Source organism: Schistocerca gregaria, chromosome 4 (genome assembly GCF_023897955.1).
Source record: "Schistocerca gregaria isolate iqSchGreg1 chromosome 4, iqSchGreg1.2, whole genome shotgun sequence".
In the NCBI taxonomy this organism is placed as follows: domain Eukaryota; kingdom Metazoa; phylum Arthropoda; class Insecta; order Orthoptera; family Acrididae; genus Schistocerca; species Schistocerca gregaria.
Window position 1 is genome coordinate 42,980,369 of NC_064923.1, and position 21,648 is coordinate 43,002,016.

At 39.9% G+C, this 21,648-nt stretch overlaps 1 protein-coding gene across 2 annotated transcripts in view; it reads left to right on the forward strand.

Moving 5' to 3' along the window:
- LOC126365841 (peroxisomal acyl-coenzyme A oxidase 3-like) overlaps positions 1-21,648 on the forward strand; it is a 315,115-nt gene that overhangs the window by 68,128 nt on the left and 225,339 nt on the right. For both annotated transcript variants that reach the window (XM_050008476.1, XM_050008475.1), the window contains exons 2-3: positions 10,825-10,969; positions 14,965-15,123. In XM_050008476.1, coding sequence (XP_049864433.1) covers positions 10,847-10,969; positions 14,965-15,123 — 282 coding nt within the window. In that variant the 5' untranslated portion in view covers positions 10,825-10,846. The remainder of the gene's footprint in view (positions 1-10,824; positions 10,970-14,964; positions 15,124-21,648) is intronic.

Sequence of the window (21,648 nt, forward strand, 5' to 3'; positions counted from 1 at the left end):
GCATTGTCCTGCTGGAATTTCCCAAGTCCGTCAGAATGTACTATGGACATTAATGGCTGTAGGTAATCAGACAGGATGCTTGCGTAAGTGTCACTTGTCAGAGTCATATCTAGACATATGAGGGGTCCCATATCACTCCAACTGCACATGCCACACACTCCACCAGCTTGAACAGTTCCCTGCTGACATGCAGTGTCCATGGATTCATGAGGTTGTGTCTACACCCATGCATATCCATCTGCTCGATACAATTTGAAATCATACTCGTCCGACCAGTCAACGTGTTTCGTCATCAACAGCCCAATGTTGAGCACAGGTAAGGTATAAAGCTTTGTGTTGTGCAGTCATCAAGGATACATGAGTTGGCCTTTGGCTCTGAAAGCCCTTATTGATGATGTTTCATTGAATGGTTCACATCATGACACTTACTGATGGTCCAGAGTTGAAATCTGCAGCAATGTATGGTAGGATTGCTCTTCTGTCACAGTGAATGATTCTCTTCAGTAGTTGTTGGTCCCATTCTTGCAGGATGTCGAAGATTTAATGTTTTACGGGATTCCTGATATTCATGGTACAATTGTGAAATGGTTGTATGGGAAAATCCCTACTTCATTGCTACCTTAGAGATGCTGTGTCCCATCGCTTGTGCGCTGACTATAACACCATGTTCAAACTCTCTTAAATCTTCATAACCTGCCATTGTAGCGGCAGTAACTGATCTAACAGCTGTACCAGACACTTGTTGTCTTATATACCGTATTTACTTGAATCTAAGCCGCACTTGAATCTAAGCTGCACCTGAAAAATAAGACTCGAAATCAAGGAAAAAAAATTTTCCCGAATCTAAGCCGCACCTGAAATTTGAGACTCGAAATTCAAGGTGAAAGAAAAGTTTTAGGCCGCATCTCCAAATCGAAACAAAGTTGGTCCATTGTATTATGAGACACAATTTAGGTCAAATGAATGACGATACAGCTACAGTAGTTTGGTTTGAGTCGTAAGCTTAGCAGTTAAGCTTTACCAGGTAGCCATTGCTATGCGTCAGGCGTGCCGTCCCTATTTATATGGATACCCTTCCTTTTTCACGTGCTTCGTCTGGTTTGAATTGATTGCTTATTTTTCTTTGATCTGATAAGTGCCGTTCTCTTTGTTATAGGTGTTTACATCACTCTAAGCTGAAAATGCATTACTGTACTGTGTCATGCATTGTTTGTCAAATTCTGATAATGAGTGTTTACAACCTGTCGCTGCTCGCGGCATGACTTGTTTTGAGTGCGCTACCGCAGCTAACAATAAGAAAAAAGAGAGGAATCGTCTCATTAGCAAAACAATGGCAAGAGACTGCTATTTGTTGTTACTTACACTGCTGATTTCTTTGATAATGATCAACAAGAACCAAATAATAGACTGCGTATGGTAGAAGATGTTCTGAACAAGAGTTTAGCGAAAATTTTTCTCCGTTTGAAAATCTTTGCGGGTGCCTCTTTAGTACATTACATTCTGCACAGAAATTAGAGCCATCTTAGATTTAAAAATCTAGTCAATTGATGTGCTTCATTTCTGACTGTATCGCTATTAGGCATAAGAATAATACGAATATAAACATGACATGATATGTATATTCTTCTGTGTTTACTGTTGTCTCACTCTAGTTTCGTAGTTTATTAGGCAGACGGGATTTAAATGAGATAACAGCAAAAACAAAAGAGTACATGGCAAAATGTTTATATTCGCATTATTCTTATGATGAAGAGAATACTGCATGTGATAACAATTCATAAAAAGTTCCTATTAGCAACCATCTCTTCTCACAGGTAGGGAAAAATTCAGAACGTAGAGTTGGCCATATTGACAAACTTCCCAAACAGCCTTGCCAGTTGGATTTTCGTGGTACATTGAAATGCTGCTACATTCGAAGATGAACAATACGGAATTCGTATTTACTTCATTGGATAATGTATGAAAATGCAGTGGTCGAAACTCGGGGTGGAGAAAAAAGCTTGTCTTCCACCTTTTTTTTTAAATTTATTTACTGACGCAGAGGTTTTGGCGCCAGTATTTATCTTTGTGCCTGCAAAGCATGTCTGTGTAGCTCTACATATATTCGACGGCAGAAGTTAGTTTTGGCGGCACCTGCCAACGTTTTTCAGAACTTCCACTTGCTTTGTACTCGATTCTAATCCGCAGGCGGTTTTTTGGATTACAAAAACCGGAAGAAAAGTGCGACTTAGATTCAAGTAAATATGGTATGTGTTTCTGACTGCAGTGCTGTATTCTGCCTGGTTACATATCTCTGTATTTGAATGCGCATGTCTGTTCCAGTTTCTTTGGTGCTTCAGTGTATAAAATACAATACAATGAGAGGCAGGACAACAGATCACAGACCCAAATAACATCTCTGTTGATTTAAATAAGAGGATGATTCATAGCAGAGACAACTGAGTCAGAGAGCTCAGCAAAACAATCAAAGTGGCAAGTTGAGATAGCAACTTGCTTAAAGTTTAATGATATGACATTTTCACTTACTTCCCCATCTGGAACTAAGAAAATAATGAAGCTCTTCCAAAATCGAAAGTTCATACACAGTTTTGGAGGAAATTCAATACAATTTATTGCTGATTACTGGTTTCAACAGTTGAGACTATCATTATCTGATCTGTAAAGTGATGTGTGTACATAGTGTACATGTACAGTCATTATTTATATTTTCCATTACAAATGAAGAAATGGAAATTCAGTGTTTTCCTGCCTTTAAAAAATTTATTGTTGTAACTGCTGTTCTGTTAAGTAGCACATTCTACACATGTTTGTTTAAAAAAAAATCTTTTGTCACAAATGAAAACAATGCTGTTAAAAAGCACCTTGTGTAACTGGGGATTTCCACACACCTAACAATCCACTGATTATTATTAAATGGTGAATTGCATAACAGTGCACATTTCTGCACTTGTTTACATTTACATGGTGAGTTCAGTACATCATGGAGCCACATTCTGTGAAGTACACAGTTTAACAGAATGACAATAAGGCATAGATTGCAGACACTTGATGGCTCTTACATAGGTATCAGAAAACCAGAGCATACGTTTCTTTTCATTTCTTTTAAAATTACAAATATCTTTGAGAGTAATTCTTTAACATATGGGAACTATACTGATATTTATGTAACATGTTTTATACAATTCTACAAAATGTTTTTATTTACAATATTCTTAATAGATACTGTAGGATTTTAGTATTTGTTTTGTTATATTACTGTATATTTGCAATTTTTACTAAAATGTATACATATGTACAGCTGGGATGCATGATCCACTGAAACAAGATGCAAATGCATGTCCTCAGTATTGTTTCTTACACTTATGTGACTTGTGGTACAGGATCCAATTTACCAATTTTTCAACTAAATTGTAGCTTAAAATTTTGTGCCCACATGTGTTTCATGATTCTGTCATTATGTCACATAGACCTACTCATACATTTTAAATCTCCTGTTTAGACTATTTCAAGTCATCTGTGTAACTAAGTAGAAAAATGCTTTATTGTCTTATGATTCACAATATTGGTTGTTATAACTTCAAGTTGAACAAATATATTTCAAGGAAGATGCAATACATGAAAGTCATGGATCAAGTAAACAGAGTAAGGTGTGTGTACACTTTAACAGTCAAATCATAACTGAGTCCGAGTCTAGCAGCCGCTGGCCGCTTAGGTGGTGCTGCTGCTGCATAGCTGGCAGATAGTGCCACATGTAGAGGACGCACGTAACTGCTCGGCGGCACTTTGAAAGATCGGCGAGTCACAACACTTTTCCCGACTTTGAAGTTTTTGCACAGATCTTGATGGAGGTGGCCTGTAGATTGCTAATGTTCATAGGCATTGCTTGACTGGCTGTGAAGTCTCGAGGAGGAGGCTTTCCGTACGGACGGAAGTGTACCCGATGATTACGGGTCGAGATGACAGGAGACATGGGGGTCGAATCTGCTGGGACGCCATGCACCAATCTGCCCGTTGCAGCAAGTCTGGTTGTTATAACAGGAGACATGGACGATGTGTCCACGTCCGTAGGAGAAGGAGGCGAGTAGAGTTGCTCCAACATATGATGGTCATCTGGTTCCTGCATGGGCATATCTCCTGGTGGGGTCAGTTTATGTGCTGGCACAAATATGTTGGTGAGAGGACTGCGTTGTGAGTAATGAGAGATTCCAGTATCGCGAGCGTCAGGTAGAGCTGAAGGTGGTGGAGTGGCATCCGGAACAGGTGATACCGGCACACAAGGCCGAAGCTGGTCTGATGCACTGCAACACCTATGTCCATCTGGATTTCATGCAGGTGTAGGCCATGGTGTCGTAAGATGTGGCCAGGACTTCATTTTGGCCGCCTGCCATATCCCCGTACCCATACAAGGTCATCAGCGGTGAACCGGCCAAGAAAAGGCACCCATGGCCGTGAGGTGGAAGGCTGCAGAAGATGAAGTAGCGTGCGGGGCTGTCAGCCATGTAAGAGCTCAGGCAGGCTGTGGTCGCCCATGGGGGTGAAACGGTAAGAAGCCAGAAATTGGAGAAGCACATCACCAGCAGCAGAAGAAGTCAGGGGTTTCGTCATCTGAGCCTTAAATGTGCGGACCAGTCATTAAGCCTCAGTGTTTGACTGTGGATGGAACAGAGGGGCCGCGACATGCGTGATCCCGTGACGGGCACAAAAATCTGCAAAATTGGAAGAGGCAAATTGTGAACCATTATCAGCAACAAGAGTTTGGTGAGGCCTTCCAAAGAGAAAATGTGAGCTAGAGCATTGGTGGTTGCCACGGTGGTAGGCGACGTGCAACGGACAATGAAAGGAAAGTTAGAATAGGTGTCAATAACGAGAAGCCAATAAGTACCTAAAAAAGGTCCCGCAAAGTCAGCATGAATATGCTCCCAGGGCTTTTCAGGCAAAGGCCACGGTGACAAAGATGACTTTGGGCAGCAACCTGTGACGCACAAGGGCCGCAGGCAGTGACCATGTGAGCGATTTCAGAGTTGATATCGGGCCAGTACACATGATGGCATGCCAGAGATTTTATGTGAGAGACACCCCAATGGCCTTGGTGAAGGAGGCGCAAGACTGAAGCACGCAAAGACACAGGTATCACAACACGCGGCAAAGCATTTTCGGTGGAAAGGAGGATAACACCATCCCTAACCGTTAGGCGGTAACACAAAGCGTAGTAGTTCCGCAATGGATCAGAAGTCTTAGCGGATGGATGATCTGGCCAACCCTTCTGAAAACAGCGTAAAACCCGGGAGAGGGTAGGGTCAGAACCCGTAGCAGCCGCCAGCTGGTCCCCAGTGATGGGGAACTCGTCCACAACCCGCTGCTTGGCAACATCCAGGTGGAAACACAAGAGTTCATCCCTATCAAATTCCAGATCAGGACCCATGGGAAGGCAAGTCAGTGCTTCAGCTTTCACATGTTGAGCCGTCGAGCAGAAATGAATCTCATAATTGAAATGAGACAAGTAAAGAGCCCAATGCTGGAGGTGGTGTGCAGCCTCGTCGGGAAGTGGCGTTGATGGATGAAACAAGGAAACAAGTGGTTTGTGATCCGTAACAAGATGAAATTTGGATCCACAGAGAAAAACACCAAACTTATGAAGAGCATAAATAAAGGCCAAAGCTTCTTTTTCAATTTGAGAATACTTTTGTTGGGCATCTGTGAGCGTTTTGGGGGCATAAGCAATGGGTTGTTGAGAACTGTCAGAAAAATGGTGCGCAAGGACTGCACCGGCCCCGTATTGAGAGGCATCCATGGCAAGAATGAGATGTTGGCCAGGTCGATAAGTAGCCAGGCATGGTGCCTGTTTCAGCATAGTCTTCAATTTCTGGAAAGCCGCATTGCATGACATGGTCCAGTGAAAAGGCATGTTTTTATGCAACAGGTGATGCAACGGCTGAGCCACTGAAGCAGCAGACGGTAAAAACTTGTGATAGTATGCTAATTTCCCCAAGAAGGCCTGCAGTTCCTTAACAGATGTAGGACAAGGAAGGGCATCGATCGCTGCGACAGTTTCCTGAAGCGGACGAATACCATCCCGAGAGAGTAGAAACGACAAGTACATGATAGATGCCTGAAGAAATTTTGATTTCTGAAGATTACACTTAAGACCTGCAGTCTGTAAGATATGAAAAAATGTGTGGAGATTTTGAAGATGTTCGTCAGTGGTGGAGACAGTGAGAACAATGTCATCCTGGAATTTATACACCCAGGGACAGTGAGCAATAATTGTTCCAAAAATCGCTGAAAGAGAGCAGGGGTGCTGGCACATCCGAGTGGCAAGCGTTGGTATTGTAGAGGCTGAAAGGTGTGTTAAGGACCAGAAACTGCCAGGAAGCAGCGTCGAGAGGAAGTTGATGATAAGCTTCTGACAGGTTTAGAAAAATAATGGCCTCCAGCAAGTTTAGTAAACAATTATTCAGGTTGAAGCATAGGGTAAGTGTCGTTAAGGAATTGAGCATTTACAGTGGCTTTAAAATTGCCACAGAGACGAATATAACCATTTGGCTTAGCAACGACAATGACAGGAGAGGACAACTCACTGGAAGGCGACAGGAAGCAAGACCCCTGAAGCAGTGAGACGATCCAGCTCCCATTTGACCTGATCACAAAGGGCCCCAGGAACGGGCTGAGCCCAAAAAAACTTTGGCCGAGCAGTGGGTTTGAGTGTGATATGAGCTTCAAAGTAGTTTGCACGGCCTAACACAGGAGAAAAAAGGGACAAAAATGTTGTCGGCAAGAAGTCCAATTGAGCATAAGGAATAGCATCAGAGACAATATTGACAGAGTCATCTATGGTGAACCCAAAAACACGAAAGGCACCAAAACCAAAAAGATTCTCCGCGTTACTATGGTCGACCACAAATATGGGAAAAGTGTGAACGACAGATTTGTAAGATACCTCAGCATCAAATTGTCCCAAGAGAGAAATCTTCCGTTTATTGTAAGTCCGTAATTGCGTAGTGACAGGTGACAGGATTGGAGAACCCAACTGAAGATACGCCTGAGAATTGATGATAGTGGCAGCAGAACCAGTATCCACCTGCATGCGAATATCTCGACCAAGTATTTGGACAGTGAGGAATAACTTCCCTGAGAGGAAAGAAGTACAATGGACTGACAACACAGAATCAGAATCAGTGTCATGTTCATGAACATCATGTATGTGGTCAGATTTGCAAATGGATGACACATGTCCCCTTTTTGTGCATTTGTGACACATGGCCCAACGTTGTGGACAATCTTCTCGTGAATGTCTCGTAAAACACCGTGGACATGAAGGAAGTTACCATGGGTTTTGTTGCAGTTTCTTAGAGGTTTGTTTACGGTCAGGCCGAGGCTGTGATTGGGAACATACTGCAGCCACGTCGGATTGCGAGGACATGCCACATGCTTCGTCAACATCACACAGAGGTTGTATGTCCCCAACGTCGCCCCATGCCTCTAGTTGCGCGATGCATAGGACTTCATCTAGAGTCGGATTTGCAAACTGAAGGGCATGTTGCCTAACTTCTTTGTCGGGCACCGATCGGATAATAGCATCCCTTACCATGGAATCAGCGTAGGATTCTTTGTGAACTTCAGTAACAAATTGACACTTTCTACTGAGGCCATGAGGTTCAGCAGCCCAAGCGCAATAGGATTGATTTGATTGTTTTTGACAATGAGAAAAGGCAACACGAGAGGCTAACACATGCATTTGCTTTTGAAAATAGACAGACAGAAGTGAGCACATTTCAGCAAAGGACAAAGACGCAGGCTCTTTCAAAGGAGCCAATTGCGACAACAACTGATACATTTGAGGTGAAATCCATGAAAGGAACAGAGACTTACATGTTTGTTCATCTGTGACATGAAATGCCAAGAAGTGTTGGCGAAGACATTTTTCGTAATTAGACCAGTCTTCTGCTGTCTCATCATAAGGAGGAAAAGGAGGTAGAGACAACAACGAGAGATGCCCCGCATTTGATGCTGCGACGAAATCATGAATCGAATTTGTGAGATGCATTTGCTGTTCTATGAGACCTTGCAATAGTTGCTCTAAAGTAGCCATGGAAACCTGTGGGTCAACGATGGAAAAGAAAAATCCCATCCTCATCGCCAATTGTTATAACTTCAAGTTAAACAAATATATTTCAAGGAAGATGCAATACATGAAAGTCACAGATGAAGTAAACAGAGTAAGATGTGTGTACACTTTAACAGTCAAATCATAACGGAGTCCGAGTCTAGTGGCCACTGGCTGGCTGGCCGCTTAGGTGCTGCTGTTGCTGCTGCTGCTGCTGCATGGCTGGCAGACAGTGCCACATGTAGAGGACATGCGTAACTGTGTGGTGGCACTTTGAAAGATTGGCGAGTCACAACATTGGTAATACATAAAAAAGACATTAAATGATCTTTGACCTTATGTACTGATTATGTGATGTTTGTGATATAATCCTGTTTGTCTTGTTTGTACTGTAACAGAAGAATTTGTATATTTTGTGGTGAAAAATAACATAGCTACACCAAATGCTGCACAGTTTTTTAAAGCACAATTTAATAATTCTTATCTATAACAGCTCTACATGGATGCCAGTGTAAAGTTGCATTAATCCTTCAGTTTCAGTTTGCTTCAGATTCCTACGTGTCACTATATAACAAATTTCTTTATTGAAATTAAATAGTATCATAGTGAATGGCTATGCTACAATATTTGTTAGCCTGTAGTACTCATAAGAGACAGTTCAACAAAGTCATAATAGTATAGTTATGTACCCCCCACTTTAGATAACCGTGCCATATATATTGTCACCAAGTTGCAGAGTCCATCCCATCAGCCCCCTGTCCCTGCCTTGTTTATTCTCTTCTTCCTCCTCTTCTCCTTACCTCATCCCCCATTCCACCCTTTACTTAGGTATGAACACTGAAATTTCCAGTTTGCAGTGCTCAGGCTATTTGTATATACCCCCCACCCCACCCGCCCCTGCTCACCACTTTCCCTTCACTTCCTTCCAGACGGCTCCAACATGTCAAGACTCTGTCATGTTTTACTGGTCTTGTGGGGGTATTGGGTATCATGCAGAAAAAAATCAGTGATATATGAACCTATAACATCGATATAGTAATATAATGTTGTTGTTGTTGTTGTTGTTGTTGTTGTCTTCAGTCCTGATATTGGTTTGATGCAGATCTCCATGCTACTCTACCCTGTGCAAGCTTCTTCATCTCCCATTATCTACTGCAACCTACATCCTTCTGAATCTGTTAAGTTTATTCACCTCTTGGTCTCCCTCTACACTTCCCTCCCACACTAAATTGGCGATCCCTTGCATTTGCAATAGAATACTGAAGAGTTATTGTCAACAAGTATCATTGTTTTTGAAATAGGTAGTTCATGACCAAGTCAGAGTATTTCACCTATTTTACCAGAGAGATTAAAGAATGCAGTGTTTAAACCCTTTCATAAGGAGTTTTGTCAGTAATTACCATTAAAAAATATGAGAGTAGTGTTCTACCTCAGGAACAATGATATGCTTAGCAAGTCGCAGTTTGGAATTCAGAATGCTTGATAGTTTACATAAATAATGGAAAGTCCAAGTAGAATTATCAACAATGTAGGAAAAGACAGGTTGCTACTTACCATTAGGTGGAGGAGAGGCACAATTAAAAGATACTTGCATAAAACTTCTGATCACAGTCTTCATCAGAAAAAGAGAGACACACATCATTCACACACTCAAGCAGGCACATCTCATGCACACAGGACTGCCAACTCCAGCATTTTGGACTGGGATGTCCAAGATGCTGGACTTGACAGTCATGTGTGGATGAGGTGTGCTTTCTTGTGTATATGAAAACACATTTTAGACCTTCTTAAGCAACTCAGTTTAGCCACTTTTGCATTTGGTGTTGTGGCATTCACTAAATAATAATTTACTGTACCATACTTTGCTGATATTTCCAGTCAACATTGTTATATGAAGCTCATATATAGGAAATAAACTTTTCTTGGCAAAAAAGTGTGCCATAAGAATACTATGTGATGTGCACATACAATCATCTTGTAGATTATTGCTTGGCAAGTAGGTACCAATATTTTATGCACAGTATTGTCTCCCATGAAAGTTTTTATGAATAGTCCCAGTTCAGGTGAAATAATGACATTTATACAAAATACTGGAAGAAAATAATTACTATTCTCATCTTTATTGAAATTAATCTTTGCTCAAAAAGGGGTGAATAATGCTGCCAAAATGATACTTAATGCCTAAGCAAAGCCAGACTTGAAAATTACTTAAAAAGAAGCAGCTCCGCACAGGGTAGTTGAAACAATTACTCTATACTCTTTAAAAACTATGTGATTGACTTTTTTGTATGTAAAACAATCTGTGGTCATCATTTTGTGATCTTGGAGGTGGCTCTTCATGAAGTGTTTTCAAATTACCTGTCAAGGGAAGCATATTATTGTGGAGCCTGCAAAGAGTGGTTTGTGGGGGCACACCAAACAACTTGAGAAAAAGTACTTCGAGAAGATGTATCAGAGAGAGAGAGAGAGAGAGAGAGAGAGAGAGAGAGAGAGAATGACAGATGAGTTAATAAACAAAGTAAAAAAGAATCTTATACTATAAAATTGGTGAACCCTGGGCTCCGTAATAGAACTCCCACTCATGATAATCTTACGTTATTGGCTGGTACAGTTATTCTTCAGTTTCTGTGCTGTTTTTGAAGTATCCAGATTTTGCAACCTGTTTGAGATTCGGTTGAAATGAGTTTGTGTAAATGAACTTATGACCTGCATCTTTTCAGGATTCATACATAGGAAGTCAGAATGGCAGCAGAATTATTGCCTGATTTCCTGCCCAGCCCTCTAGATAAATACCGTAGAGCATCTACTTTTAACTGGAAGTCTATGAGGCTACTCCTAGAAGATCCTGAAATGTTGGAATACAAGGTAATTTGTCTGGTCTGAAATACCATTTGTGATAGTTAAATTGATGAATAAAATTGTAGTCTTTTTGCTTGTGAACGCATTAATGTGTTTCCAGGAAATCCTTTACCATTTACATGAAATTTTTTCACAGTTGTGAATATGTACAGCTGTCAGCTGTGTAGTAGAACAAAGACACTTTCATTGATGTATTAACCAATTTCTTTGAACTTGCGTTCCCACTGAAAACATTAACCATACGGGGAAACTCTAGAACAAACAGCTGGATCACTAAGGGAATAAGAGTTTCATGCCAGAAGAAAAGACTACTTAATGAAATATGTAACTCAAAAAATTCCTCACCTGTAGTACGCGCATACTATAAAAAATACTCCAAAATATTAAGAAATGTAATAAAAGCAGCAAAAATAATGCATAATGATGATATCATTTATAATTCAGCTAATAAATCAAAGGCTATGTGGAGTGTTATAAAAAAAGAATACGGAGAATACAGACAACCTTGAAAAAATATAACACTATCACATAAAAATAAAAAAGTAACAAACCCCTTAGAAGTAGCCAACACATTTAACAACTTTTTCACAGGTGTTGCTGAAAATATGTTACAGTCAAACTTTAAGAGCACCCAGGCAAATGAATATAAAATAAGTGCATGTAGAGGATCAATGTACATCAGTTCTGTTTCACAAGATGAAGTAGCTAAAGCAATAAAAGGACTAAAAAATTCCAAATCGGCAGATATTGATGGTATACCTGCAACAATGTTAAATAAGAGCGCATCAAACCTGATTGAAGTACTCACACATTTATGCAACTGCTCACTTCAGGCAGGCACTTTCCCTGATGTGTTGAAAACATCAAAAGTTATTCCTGTATTTAAAAAAGGGGATAAAGACAATGTAAATAACTACAGACCCATCACAATTTCCTCCTGCATCTCTAAAGTAATGGAAAAAGTGATGTATGAGAAACTTATGAAATTTATTAATAAAAACAGCATCCTATGTAATGAACAACATGGATTCAGAAATAAGAGGTCAACAACAACTGCTATCTATGAGTGCATCAATTCCATTCTAAACCTGATGGACAAAAAACAGGAAACAGTAGGAATCTTTATTGACTTGTCAAAAGCTTTTGACATGGTGGACCATAAAATTCTGCTATCAAAGCTAGAAAGATATGGTATTCGAGGTCTGTCCAACAAGTGGATCAGTTCCTTCCTGACAAATCGTATGCAGGCAGTGTGCGTCAAGCACACAAATATTGAACTAAAAACTGTACCTAATCACTTATCTGACTATAAACAAATAAAATGTGGTGTACCCCAAGGATCCGTATTGAGACCCCTTCTGTTTCTTCTGTACATAAATGATCTAAGCTTAAATATTGATGCACACAAAACAATCATATTTGCAGATGACACCACGATTCTACTAAAAGGAGGCGACGATGAACAGTTACAGCAGACAGTAAACACTGTCACGAAACAACTTAGTAACTGGGCACAGAGTAATCAGCTTGTAATAAACAGTAAGAAAACCGTTGCTCTAAAATTCCACAATGTTCCTAACAAGGACATGTTTATCCCATCAGTCTCTATCAATGATGAGCCAGTTGGTAACAGTACTGAAACCAAATTCTTAGGACTTTGGCTGCAGAGTAACATCAGATGGAATAAGCATATTGAATATCTCAATTCTGAACTGAGCAAAACATGTTATCTTCTTTGTTCATTAAAATCATGCTGTAGTGAGAAAACAGTATTGAATGCATATCATGCGTACTTTCATTCTCATCTTAGATATGGGGTCACCTTCTGGGGAAACTCTAAAACAGCTAATAGCACTTTTAAACTACAAAAAAGGGCCATTAGAATCTTGTTTGGGTGCAAGCCTAGAGACTCTTGTAAACCCCTGTTTAAGAAATCTGGTATTCCCCCATTACCATGTGCATACATTATGGAAACCCTTTTGTTCTTTAAATTAAATGTAATAGGCAAGGACCGGAGACTACAAAAAAACTGTGATATACATGAGCACTTTACCAGACAAAACAGAAACTTACATATGACTCAAATCAGCACAGCACTGTGCAAAAAAGGTACTTTTCACATGGGAGTTAAGCTTTATAACAAACTTCCTGAAAACATAAAAGCTATCACTGAGGTCAATACATTTGGAAAATCTCTAAAGTCATATTTACAGCATCACTGCTTTTACTCCATTGAAGAATATTTAAATTTATGAAATGTGTTATATAAATACTTACTTACGTGTAAAGTGTATTATTGTAAGCTTACATATGTATGCCTTGAAATTACTTTAAGCCTGTATATTTATAACTTGACTTGTCCAATGTCTTATGCATAAGCTGCTATGTAGACAACAGGACCAATAAAATACAATCTACAATCTACAATGAACATTTTTTCTAAACCAGGACTCGAACCTGGATTTCCCGCTTATCATGATCAGTGAAAAACCTGGGTTTGAGTCATAGACTGGTACAATTTTTCATTGTTGTCATTTCATTACACAGCTGTTGGTTGCCCATATTTGCAAATATGAATACATTTCACGTATTTCATAACAGCTGTAGTTGCTGCAGTGCCCATTCCTTTGGACATGCATGCATTGCACTTCCGAACAACAAAGGCACTGTAATTTTGTATCTTAACCATTTGTTTTTCATCATGAGGTATTTGGTACACTGTACTTGTATATGTGCCATTACTTGTGCAGATATGAGGAAATGACATGTCAAATGGAGAGAACAATATGTCTCAGCAACATGTTCTTATTTTTTGATTTGTTAGAGATGTAAAGACTTTGAGAGGCCGTTCACAAATTCTGTGCGAAATTGAATCAAATGTTTCTTTTGTTTCATTGAGCACCAGTTTAGTATGAGCAATTTGTTACATTCACAGACTGTTTCTCATTAGTGAAGGGAAAGAAGAAAAATTAGGCTTTAGTATTTCATCAGTGCCGTTAGATGTGGAACACAAGCCAATATTGGAGGAGGATTCAGATACATCCTTTTTAGCAGAATATTACCTGCATTTGTCTTAAACCATTAAGGGAATTTGCGGAAAATCTAATTTCATATGGCTGGGAGCGGTTCTGGTCCTCTGTTTTCCATGTACAAGTGCAGTGTCTTACCATTGCTCCAGGTGGCTGGGACTAATGAAGGTCTTATGAATACAGTAATTCATTCCATTATGGTTTGTGTAAATGATCTAAGTAAACTGCAAATGCGATTAATTGTGATAAGTTAATGATCACTTGGCATTTGAATGTTGTAATAAAGGATAAATCTATTAGGTAGATGCTTATAGTGAAAACAGAATTTAGCAGATGGAAATTGATTTATCACTGCATACTCAAATTGCAAATGAGAATAGGAATTGCTCAGAACTTACTAAAAATTTAACATCCTGCACAAAAGTTTCAGTTCTTGTATGGGGCAAGTGTTAAATAGTTTGTGGGATACATAAAGTGAGAGTTTTTGTAAACTGTTTCCCATTAATATAACTGCTGAGATTTTTTGTTAGCAACTTCAATGTTGTATTGTAGTTGAAGAAAAGGAACAAGAAGTGCTACTGTAATACAGTAGCTTATAGGAGGGTTTTTGATATGCAATTCCACATCCTTGAGCACTTCATAACCTCATCTTCTCAAGCTTCCACTTTTTCTTTTCTGCATTCTATCATCTTTGAGGGCTCTCTTCTGGAAACAAAGATAGTTTTCAAACCTACCTCAATGATTAGTTCAATTCCAAATTTTCAAATTTCATCAGACATAAAATTTAGAGAATATCTTAATACAGCCAAAGAGACAGGGACATGGAGGATACAAGTTATTCATTAATTTCTGTACACTGTGATGTCGAATAAAAACTTAAATCACTAACAAAGTAGACTACAAATCTATGTATCAACGCAATGTAAATTTCTGAGAACAATCATCTATCACTTGTTCCTCTGAAAAAAACAGATGAAAATATGGAAATTCTTTGAAGAGGATCCAGAATTTCAACATCCGAGTAAGAAACTAAGTTTAGACGAAGAGCGACATTTGGCTATAAGGAGAATGTATCGATTAAAAAAACTTCAAAACTTAACAGTGGAGGAGATGATAGAAAATCCGCGTAAGGTAAGTTGTTTACTACTGCAATTACTATTAGGTTCTGAAGTAAGTATTAATATGTAAGTTGTTCCCAGTAACTAATGGAATCAGCTTTACATTTATAATACTTGATGTCAGTGAACTGTGTGATTAATTTTACTGTAGAAATGCTGGTTACATTTTATAAACTTTCATGTTTTACAGCTGACACTTTTGCATCATATCTTTCAGGTGTCAGACATTCACTGTCCTTATAGATTGGCTGATGTATGATATACCATCCTATTAGGACACCAACAATTAGAGTACTTTGGAACCTGAAAAAAATTTAAACATGCACTCATATTATAGAAGAAAAAAGGTGTTTGTTTAAGATTAGATTACGTTAGATTAGATAAACTGTTTGTTACACAGACCTACAGTTAGGGGATCCTGAAGGATGTGGAATATGACAGAAAATTCATAATACGTAAGCACTAATAAGCTAAAGCTCCTTCTCCAAAAAATGTTATACTATTCCTGTCATACTCCATCTGCTCACTAAGTGAGGTGGTCTTTATGTGAGGTATACAGTGACAACACATAATAGTCCCTGTCTCCTGTGACTACAGATTCCATACATCTAAACAGAATTGCAAAAATGTCATCTTTTTTTGTGAAGGTTTCCGATTTAATGTCTCCGAGCAATTCAGATATGCTGTGATATGGAAAATCCAGACTGGAATAATGACAGTATTATGAAAAGAATAGGCTGCTACTCACCACATAGTAGAGATGTTGAGTCACAGACATGATGAGAGAAGCAATCTGGTCAGTGGGAGAGTTGAAAAGAAGAGAAGTAAAAAAGACTGTGGGTGTGCTTGTGGAATAGGAGGCTATGGAGTGTGGACAGGGAAGGGGATAGGTGGGTGAAGGACAATGACTAATGAAGGTTGGGGTCAGGAGGATTACAGATATATTGCAGGGAGAATTCATACTTACTCAATTCAGAAAAGCTGGATTGGGAGGAGGGATCTGGTTGTCACAGTCTGTGAAGCAGTCATTGACCCTAGTTGGGCTTGGTCTATGAGACCCACTAGCTTTTGTGTCACTGATATATTTATAGTTGCTGACTTGACTTGAGCACTCTACTAACTTCCTGTAACATCCGAGAGATAGCATTCATGTCATGAATTAGGTTTTGCCTTGTTTAATCATTGCTTAGTAGTCTTCCAAAAAGTATGCAAGTCTGTCAGATGCAGCTTGACCATCTACCTTACTAATTTCTACCAGAGCGATCCCATTTTTATTTTGGTGTAGGTTTTTCATTGAGTTACTTTGCAATCTGTTTGTGATGTCCTAAAACCAGATTATCATGGTCAATAGTTTACAGTTTAAGATGGCATGAGAAAATCTTTCATACAGTAAAATTTACAGAATTTGATATGCTGATGAGAGTGAAGTAAATGATTCTGACATGGACCCAGACTTTGGAATTAACAGTGATCGTGACTGTAATAGTGAAATAAGTGGTGGTGAAGAGGAAGATGTGCAGCCTTCTGCTAACAATGATGCACCTGCTGTTGTCAATTCAAGTACATCTCCCATAACTGGCTCAGGTATGTCACCTATGCGATTTTACAAAGGAAGGAATGGAGCAACTAAATGGAGAAAAACTTGTTTCTCACAAAGTGTTTGAAGAAGACATCACAACATAGTTACAATGCATTTGCCTGCAAGCATTTGAGCTGTGATGGATGTACATTCACCATTAGAATTGTGGTCATTATTTTTTAGCAATCCATTGAGTGATTTAATTCTTGAATCAACCAATATCTATATTGATTCAGCTCAAAACAAATATACAAATGACCCAAATATGGCTACACTCACAAGTTTTGGTGAACTGAAGACATGTTTTGGACTACTTTACTTAGCTTGAACATTGCATGGCGGTAAAATGAATATCAAAGACTTCTGGAATACAGACAGGACTGGAATAGAAATCTTTTGAGCAAGTATGGTATTGAAAAGGTTCAGATTTTTGACTTGATTTATCAGGTTTGACAACATCCATATGAGGGAAGAAAGAAAAGCATAAGATAATCTTGCTGCCATAAAATCCATTCTTGATATGTTTCTCTCCAACTGCAATGCCTATTTTACTTTGAACAAAATGCTTCTTCCCTAAAGAGGCAGGTGCAGGTTCATAATATATATCCTGAATAAACCTGCCAAGTATGGGATGAAGGTTTTAATCCTGATTTATTCTAAAACATACCATGTAAAATATTTGTAAGTCTATGCAGGTGCACAACCACAAGAACTGTACCAAGTCAGTAATAAGGGAGATAATGTCATTTTGTGTCTTGTAGACCCAGTAAAAGAATCTGGAAGAAATCTTACACTAGATAATTAGTTTACTTCTTACCCAATTGTCAGGAAAGTACTTCAAGAAACGAGTGTCACTGTTGCTGTCGAATTCCAGTTGAGTTTTGCCCAAAAAATCTAAAACAGAGTACTCAGGTATGTTTGGATTTCAGGAAGACTTCATATTACTCTCATATGCACCAAAATGAACCACATCAGTATTGCTTATCTTTTTAGTGCATCATGATGCTGAAATTAACAGTGACAGTGGTGAAAAGAAAATACCAAGTATAATAATGTACTACAACAAACAAAGGGTGGCATAGGTTTCATTGATGGTATGTGTGGTGAAGAGGGACAAGACAGTGGCCTCGCCATCTCTTCTTTCAATTGTTAAACATTGCAGCTCTGAATGCTACATTGTCTTCAAAGCAAACAAAAATGTTTCACTTAGAAGGGAATACCTCAGAATCCTAGGAAAGTCTGTCATAACACCACATTTGAGAATGTGCACAACCCTGACAAACCTGCTGTGCAAAACTCGCAGGCTTGCCTCTAACCTCTCTGGCACCAAAGAACAAAGAATAGTTGAAGATTCACAACCAAGAGAAAGAGGAAGATGCTACAAATGCAAGGACAGCGAAACTTAATACTTTTGCAAAGTTTGCAAGCTGTGGTTATTCATGGCAATGTTGAAATGGTTTGCGGCAACTGTTTCGAAAAATGTTGATTGTAAAAGATGATATCTCACAAACTGTACATTATATTCATAATTTCCATTTATATAATGAAAATTCCACATTTTTGCTTCTTACTTCTACAACTTATTCTCATTTATAGTTGCATTTCAATCAAATTTACATGTATTTTCAGTTTACTTACATTTAGCACTACAAAGAAATATATTTCTCAGTTTTTTCAGTTATTGTGTAATTCAGAAAGTTAAAATAATGTCATTATGAAATTTAGTAGTACCTGAAGTAAATAAAAATTCATCATTCACTGTAAATATACTGTTTGTCACTAGTTATAAGTGTTTTATTTATTGGGTCCCCCAGACCCAGCCTGACCATTCGTGAAACAATTTTTCGTTGGATCATTAAAGGGATAAAATGAAGACTGTTGTGTTTGGTAGTGTGCTCAGGAACTGGATGGTCCAGCTGTTTCTTGGTCACAGACAGGCAGTTTGTTGGTTGTCAAGCCCGTGTAAAATGACACACAGAGGTTGCAGATTAGCTCGTAAATCACATAACTGGTTTCACAGGTAGATGAGATAGGTGATGCTTGTGAATGGACTAGAATTGGTGGTGGTAGTGGCAAGATGTATGTAACAGGTCTTGTGTCTAGATCTATTACAAGGATATATGACGTGAGGCAAGGGGTTGGAAGCAGGGGTTGTTTGGGGATGGACAAGAATACTGCGTAAATTTGCTGGATGCCAGAATATCAGTGTGGGAGGGGTGGGGATGATTTCAGGGTATGACAAGAGGTAGTTGAAATCCTGGCAGAGAATATGATTCAGTTGTTCCAGTCCTAGGCGGAACTGAGGTTTGATCCTTTGCGGCTAGATGTTGGGACTTTGGGAGGTGGTGGATGACAAGAAAGTTAAGGTACAGGTGATCTGTTTCTGTACAAAGTTGTCAGAGTAATTACAGTCTGTGAAGGCCTCAGCGAGATCCTTGATATATTTTGAGAGGGACTGAAACTCAATACACATGTGATGTCCACAAGTGACTAAGCTGTGTGGAAGGGACTTCTTGGTATGGAATGGGTGGAAGTTGTCAAAGTGGATGTGTTGCTGGTGATATGATTTGATATGGACAGAAGTACTGAGGTAGCCATCTTTGAGGCGGAGGCCAGCATCAAGGAAGGTGGCTCAATGGGTTGAGGAGGATCAGGTCAAGTGAATGGGGAGAAAATGTTTTGAGGTTCTGGACGAATATCAGTAGGGTGTCCTCACTCTCAATCCAGATCACAAAGATGTCATCAATAAATCTGAACCAGATGAGGGATTTGGGACTCTGGGTGGTTAGGAAGAATTCCTTTGGATGACCCATGAATAGGATGGCACAGGATTGTGCCATGTGTGTGCCCATTGCCATACCCTGGATTTGTTTGTAAGTGATGCCACCAAAGGAGAAGTAATAGTGGGTGACCAGGAAGGAAGTTGTGGGTTTGTAATCTGTAGGACAATGGGAAAGGTAGTCTTTGATATCTGCAAGGACACGGGCATTAAGGATATTAGAGTAAAGGAGGTGGCATCAGTAGTGATGAGTAGGATGTGTATTAGGGATGTCAGAGTAAAGGATGTGACATCAGTAGCGATGAGTAGGGCAGGAACAGGGACTGTGGAGAGTCAGTGGACGAAATGGTTGGTGTCTTTTATACAGAAGGGTAGTTTGAGAGTAATAGGCTGAAGGTGTTTATCCACGAGAGCAGAGATTCTCTTAGTGCGGGCCTAGTAACAAGCCACAATGGGGCAGCCTGGGTTGTTGGGTTTATGGATTTTAGGAAGCATGTAGAAGGTAGGAGTATGGGGAGTGGTAGTAGTGAGGAGATAGATAGGCTTTGGGAAGAGGTTCTAGGAAGGACCTAATGGTCTGAGGAGAGACTGGAGATCTTTCTGGTTTTCTGGAATGGGGCCACTTTGGCAGGGTTTGTAGGTGGATGAGGACAGCTGATGGAGTCCTTCTGCAAGATAATCCTTGCTGTTCAAAACAGCAATGTAAGGTTAGTTTGCATGTTGAGGGATTTGAGAAAAGACAGTGAAACAAGGTTTGAGGTTCAGAAATTCTGGAAAGGTAACAAGGAGTGATTTGGGGGCAATGGGGGTGGAGCACAGAGTGAAGGAGGAGTGAACTGAGTCAGGTAGGGTTCAACATTGGTCTTAGTTTCAGTCTGACAGATAGGGTTGGTGGTAAAAAAAATATTTCCATTGTAGGGACTGAGAGAAGGTTTTTAACAAATCCAGCAAGGTAAGGTCTTTGGAAAGGACTAATACTTCTGTGAGGCTAAAGCTTTTGAGGAAATGGTTTGTGACTGTGTTTTGGGTCCGTTTAGCTTCTGGATTCTGTATAGTGGTGAGAGGAAGCTTTTGAGGGTGGGGTAAATGTATTAGATCTGCAAGGCAGGGCTTGTCGGCTATAAGGGTATGTGGGGGGTATTTGGAGGCTGTTGTGGAGGTGAAGGCAGCTATAGCCGAGGGGTTCTAGGTGCTTCAGTCTGGAACCTCGCTGCTGCTACAGTCATTGGTTCGAATCCTGTCTCGGGCATGGATGTGTGTGATGTCCTTAGATTAGATAGATTTAAGTAGTTCTAAGTCTAGGTGACTGATGACCTCAGATGTTAAGTCTCATAGTGCTTGGAGCCATTTGAATCTTTTGTTGTAGAGGTGTTGGATAGTGATAGTCCAAGGTGGGATTAGGAAGTGAGACAAGAGTTTCTGTGCATGGGATGAGCTCCAGTAATTTGGGATTGCGCAGTATGAGAATCTTATGGACGAGGAGGAGGTAATAAGTTTTGGGCCTGATTTACATGGTTTTGCAAGACTATGGCAGAATCTGAACAGATGGAACGCATTGTGGAAGTAGGGGCTGCAGCCAGAAATAGGTAGTTCGATGGTAAGCCCATTTGGGGGTATTCCATGAACCAAGAACAATGCAGGAGCAATATTTGGGACTGGTTTCTGGCTAGGTGTGTGGCACAGATGGAAGGAGCAAGTATCCAGTGAGGAAGACAAAAACATATATTTATCTTCCATCAAGAGTCCTTGCTTTCCTTATTGGGGCAGATGGGTGCAGCAAGATCCTAATCCCAGTTGTATTGAACTGTGAGGACTGTCTGGGAAGGACTCTGCCAGCTGTCAGATTCATCCACCTACAAACTCTGCCACTGTGATCCCATTCCAGAAATCTAGCAGGACCTTTAGTCTCTCATCAAATTCTTAGGCCCATTCCAGAACCTCGGCACAAAGTCTGTGTCATCATCCTGCCACTCCCCACACTCTACATGCTCCCTAAAGTCCATAAAACCAACCACCTTGGATGCCTCATTGTGGCTACTTACTCTGCCCCCACTGAGAGACTCTCTGCTCTTGTAGACCACCACCCTCAGCTTATTACCAGCAACCTACCCTCCTATATGAAAGATACCGATTCCTCTACCAACTCTCCACAGATCCTGTCAGAATCAATGCCATGTTCC